The 5,391-nt window shown below is 43.5% G+C and overlaps 1 protein-coding gene across 1 annotated transcript; it reads right to left on the reverse strand.

Moving 5' to 3' along the window:
* Nucleotides 1-234: 234 nt before the first annotated feature.
* LOC124273700 (galactoside alpha-(1,2)-fucosyltransferase 2-like) lies at nucleotides 235-1,401 on the reverse strand. The gene has a single exon (XM_046708979.1). The coding sequence runs from the start codon at nucleotides 1,399-1,401 to the stop codon at nucleotides 235-237; it is 1,167 nt and encodes a 388-aa protein (XP_046564935.1).
* Between the last annotated feature and the right edge of the window lie 3,990 nt (nucleotides 1,402-5,391).

The following is a 5,391-nucleotide window of genomic DNA, read 5'->3' on the forward strand; positions in this document are numbered from 1 at the left end:
AATGAGTGAGGTTTTACGCCGCTTTTAGCAATATTCAAGTAATATCACAGCGGGGGACACCAGAAATGGGTTTCACATATTGTAACCATGTAGGGAATCGAACCGGTTTTCGGCTGACGAGTGAACGACGTAACAACTAGCCCACCCCACCGACCCAAAAACGAATATAAAGAAACAGAGGCTGGTGGGCCTGTATGGTCGAAATAGCAACTTTCAACAGCATGGGCATGTTTGTCACTCCATCCCTAACCATTGCGGGAGGTAGTAGTCCCCTTTGTTGTACTGTCTGTCCAGCCACGTCTTTTCTCGCGGGAAGTGTTTGAAATATACAACTTCGCCCCCAGCCAACCACGCACCCCACCATCCGAACGACCCGGATGTAACTATATTGTGATCACAGTGAGCCAAAACGGCCAAATCCACTTCAGGTTTACCTTTCCTGAAAATAGTATCGTCCGACTTAACGTTGTCTTTGCACCACGTGATACTGTCAGAGCACACAATGAACAACGGATTCTTGTACTTGTTCCGGAAGTAATCCATTGACCTGTTCAGAAATCCAATGTCAGCAATATTATAGCCTCGATTTCGCTCATACTTGGTCGCCATGTCACCTCGACGGATATGAACTCCGACTTTTATTCGTGTCCAGTTGGCAAGAACGGGCACTTCCTTCAGCATAGCCTTAATGACGTCATCCCGGAATGTGAACTCGCGTCTTATTGTTTCCGGGATATTGGTGAAATATTTCCATGACTGATAATACCCCACCAACACCCAGCTGACGTTATGAGACAGAACCAGTACCCCGGGGTCAAATGTTCCTGGGTGCGTCTCCCTCACGGCGTCTGTTGGGGCTGTAGAATAATTGCTTGCTGGTGCGCTAAGTTTAAAGATTTTTCTGAGAAAGTGAGAGCTTGCCAGAGTTGCTGTGTAACCATGGAAACTACTGACCCCAACAAGGGACGCGTATTGAAACATGGCGTTACCAAGACGACCGCCGCCAAGAATTGTCATTGTGCGTGTTTTCTTGCATGTTTCAGAATCGTTCTTAGTCTGGTTGGGGTGGGATATAGAAATAATGAGACATTGTTTTGGCAAAGAATGATCGGGGTCGATACTTTCATGGTTGGTAACTGTAGGTTTGGAGATTTGCTCCAGCGGTGACTTTGTTTCTGATGCGATTGATTGACTTCTTCGTTTCTGCGTGTCCCGATGTTTCGTTCCATTATCACGCCTGTGTATTACATCCACTCCCCGCTCTCTTTCCTTTGTGACGTCATACCTGATCATGACGTCATCGTACAGCGGCGCGACGTGACTGCGAAGGAGAACGAGAATCCCGAAGGCCACGAGACCGAGTGACAGCGCCACCTTTCTCTGGTGTTGACAGATCCGCATTCCAGAAGGAGACTGGACATGGCGTCATGCCGATACTGGTGGGGCGATGTGTCGTGATGTGATGGTGGTGTTAAAGATCTGTAATATCGTCATTGGTGGCGTCGAAATTGACCTGAAACAAAGACGATAATGTGTGTCAGTTGAAAAAAACATATGATAATATCCAAAATAGTACATCGAGGTTGAGAGAGAGGGTTAATAACGCAGCTTGTAGCAACAGAATCAAACACGATCGTCAGTTTACGAGAGAGAGAGAAAAGTGGTAGCTCAGTGATTGTGACGTCATTTAGAATACTTATACTGCATCAAAATCCATAAAATACAGCAACACTAATGTCGAAGTGTTTTATGAAAGTGATAAGTTGTATTGTGAATGAACTTGACAGGAGTATATCAAACTAGTGTGCATTCTGTCTTCTAGATCAATCTGTGAAAGGCAACGCTAAGCGAAAATCCAGCACTATTTCCTCTCATCAAACTTTTTTAAAACTTTTTTTTTATCACAGTGTACCACTTTAAGAGATGGCCACTACAACCTATCTTCCTTACACGTGAATAGCACAGTATACCACGCCAAAAGGTAGGCACTATTATAATATATGTCCCTTCAATGTGCATGGCAAGTGGAGACTGACCAATCCAGACTGACCAGTGGAGGCTGACCAGTCCAGGCTGACCAGTGATTGACAGCTAGAACAAGATCCACGTCATAACCAGTCAGATCACAAATCCTGACTAAGAACATACCTGAATCCCTCGAAGATGCCTGATAAGGACAAGATCCAGTGTACAGACACCGTGACACGATGGAACCAACACATGCCTGATTCCATGCTAGACTGCAAGTCACTGTTATCATGCCGTGAAATCGTCATCCCGTATTCAGACGTATTAGCGTTATGGAAGCCACGCAGCGCACGTACGATATATCGACATTCCCTGAATTACAACGGCGCTGCCGACGACCTGTCTGGGACGTCATGACCGACTTGTGACATGAATAGAAAGGGGTCAGCGTCAACGTTGACAGATACGAGAACGTTACAAACAATCTGGAATGTACTAAAATGTTAGCCGTTTAAAGTAACGTCACCAATGGTTTAAACAATCATGTTTACAATATCAGCAAAATGAAAAAAATATGAACAACCCGAGACATAATCTTCCACCTATTCATGTTTTGACGAAGGAATATTTTCAATCGAGTTGACGTGTGTCCCTACGTATCTGTCTGTAGGTGTCCGTGTTGGTGAACTGAACACGTATAACTACTCACTTGCACCCTTCACTAACGATATTTATCATCTGTGTTTTGTTGCTCGTGTTAGGTATGTACTGGGTCACCACCATCTGTATATAAACTGCATCTCAAAACGGAGACAGAAAAGAACGAACCTTATCAGTAGAAGTTCGAGCACTTAGAATCCCGCCCTTGTGCTTCTCCGGATCAAAGGTTGAATGAGTGAGTGAGCGAATTTTGTTTTACGCCGTATTTAGCAATATTCCAGCAATATCACGATGGGGGACACCAGAAATGGGGTTCACACATTGTACCTATATGGGGAATCGAACCCGGGTCTACAGCGTGATGTCAAAGGTTGAACCTCTCATGGGCGGAGACACCTTTGGGGGAGGGAGGGGGTTACACACGCCATTGAGAAGTGTGTGTGTGGGGATGCACACTTCATTTACACCCTTTTCAATGGTCATTTAATAAACTTTCAGGACAAGGGGTGCGCACCCCCCCTCTCTCTCTCCCCGAATCCGTCTATGACCTCTGCGGTCACGTATATATTCAGCTAGAGTATGTTCAGCCGCCATTCTAGGTGTCGTGAATCTGATACGCAGAAATATACACATGAACAAAAGTATCGCAACACGTCATACATAGACGTATCACAACACGTCTTATACGTCTATGTAAGGCCACCCTGACACTTGCACGAATTTTCTCCCCGCGCTGGTACGCGATTTTGCGTGCCAATGCGTTAATTCGGCGTAAACTGTTGTAAAGTGTACATAAACAGTGCGGGGCTGCGTACAAGTGCGCAAAGAAACTTTTGAAATGTTAAAAAATTTTGCTACGCATAATCTTCGTGCCACTTGTATGAACTAGTCGTGAACATTGCGCAACCTACTCGCAAACACTACGGGCGTTGCGTATCAAAGCGTGTCAATTTCCGGCCCTGCGCGCATTGAGACGCAGTGTCACGCATTGGTCCGCTTTGATCACGAACTGTGGGCGACACGCATTTTCGGTCACGCATTGAGTGCCAAGTGCGTAACTTATGCGTAAACAGGACGCGAACAGTGTGCAAACTAGGCTTCACGCTTTCATGCGTACCATCTAAGTTGCACGCATTGCCACGACGAATTGCGAGGCAGTGCGGGGACAAAATACGTGCAAGTGTCAGGGTGGCTTTAGACTAAAGGGCTTGTAACAGTCGTAGTGGACGATCGCTTTGTGAAATTCCCTAACAAAGGAGGCATATTATAACTTGTTATTCCCACGCTTAAATAACTGATATCATCTGTGAGGCAGGGTTCGACAGTGCTCACTAAAATAACTTAAAAATACTGTATATTCATGCGTATAAAATGTCGGTAATCTAGAAATAAGCCCAGCTGTGTTCGCCGTCTATTCTGTGTGTGACGTGGTCAGTGTCGTGCCTGGAATGAGGATGGCAGCAGTCCCTAGTCCGATGTTTTTCTAGGCTTGAAAATATTTTCTCGTTATTTCAATTATTTTTTTTTACTTCGAATATTTTGTCAACTATTGAAAAATACTCGAAAGAACAAGAAAGTACTCGAAGCAACGAGAAAATACTCGAAGCAACGAGTACATACTCGAAATTTCAAGTTTTTTTCACAGAAACTTGAAGTAACGAGAAAATACTCGAGGCGACGAGACAATAATCGAAGCAACGAAATAATACTCGAAGCAACGAGAAAATAATCGATATAACGAGAACTTTCGCTGAAAAATAATTAATGCAACAAAAGTGGCAGCATCAGGCTTCCGTACTGACCGGGAGTAAAGGTCGTGATACCGGGTTAATTATGGGCGTTGTGTGTCAATGTATTCACACAACACACTGACTGAACCAGTCACAGGGGAACCCCGTTAATCCGGACGATGCTTCCTGGACTATCTCCAGGATTGTCAGATTTCAACATGTAACAAAGTAGTAGTAGTAGTAGTAGTAGTAGTAGTAGTAGTAGTAGTAGTAGTAGTAGAAGTGGAAGTAGTAGTGGTGGTGTTTGATGGTGGTAGTAGGAGTGCTGGTAGTAGTAGTAGTAGCATTCGCAACGGCAGCAATAGTAAGAGTAGTAGTAGCAGTAGCAGTAGCTGTAGTAGGGGTAGTGGTAGTGGTAGTGGTAGTAGTAGTGTTAGACAGTGTTACCAATATTTCAGTTATATCATGTAATGGCAGTGTTATCAGTATTCCAGTTATATCATAGCATGACGTCGTTACCGATATTTCAGCTATACGTCATGTCAATGTTACCAATATTTCAGTTATACCACGGCATGACAGTTTTACCGGTATCCCAGCTATATCATGACATGTCAATGTTACCAATATTCCAATTATATTATGTCATGACAGTGTTAACAATATTCCAGCTGTATCATGTCACGACAGTTTTAACATTAGTCCAGTTATATCATGTCATCACAGTGTCATCAATATTCCAGTTATATCATGCCATGACAGTGTCACCAATATTCCAGTTATATAATGGCTGACAGTGTCACCAATATTCCAGCTATATAATGGCTGACAGTGTCACCAATATTCCAGTTATATTATGTCATGACAGTGTTAACAATATTCCAGTTATATTATGTCATGACAGTGTTACCAATATTCCAATTATATTATGTCATGACAGTTTTAACAATATTCCAGCTGTATCATGTCACGGCAGTTTTAACATTAGTCCAGTTATATCATGTCATCACAGTGTAACCAATATTCCAGTTAT

Source organism: Haliotis rubra, unplaced genomic scaffold, assembly GCF_003918875.1.
Source record: "Haliotis rubra isolate DU_JTF1 unplaced genomic scaffold, ASM391887v1 Scf1036, whole genome shotgun sequence".
Lineage (NCBI taxonomy): Eukaryota > Metazoa > Mollusca > Gastropoda > Lepetellida > Haliotidae > Haliotis > Haliotis rubra.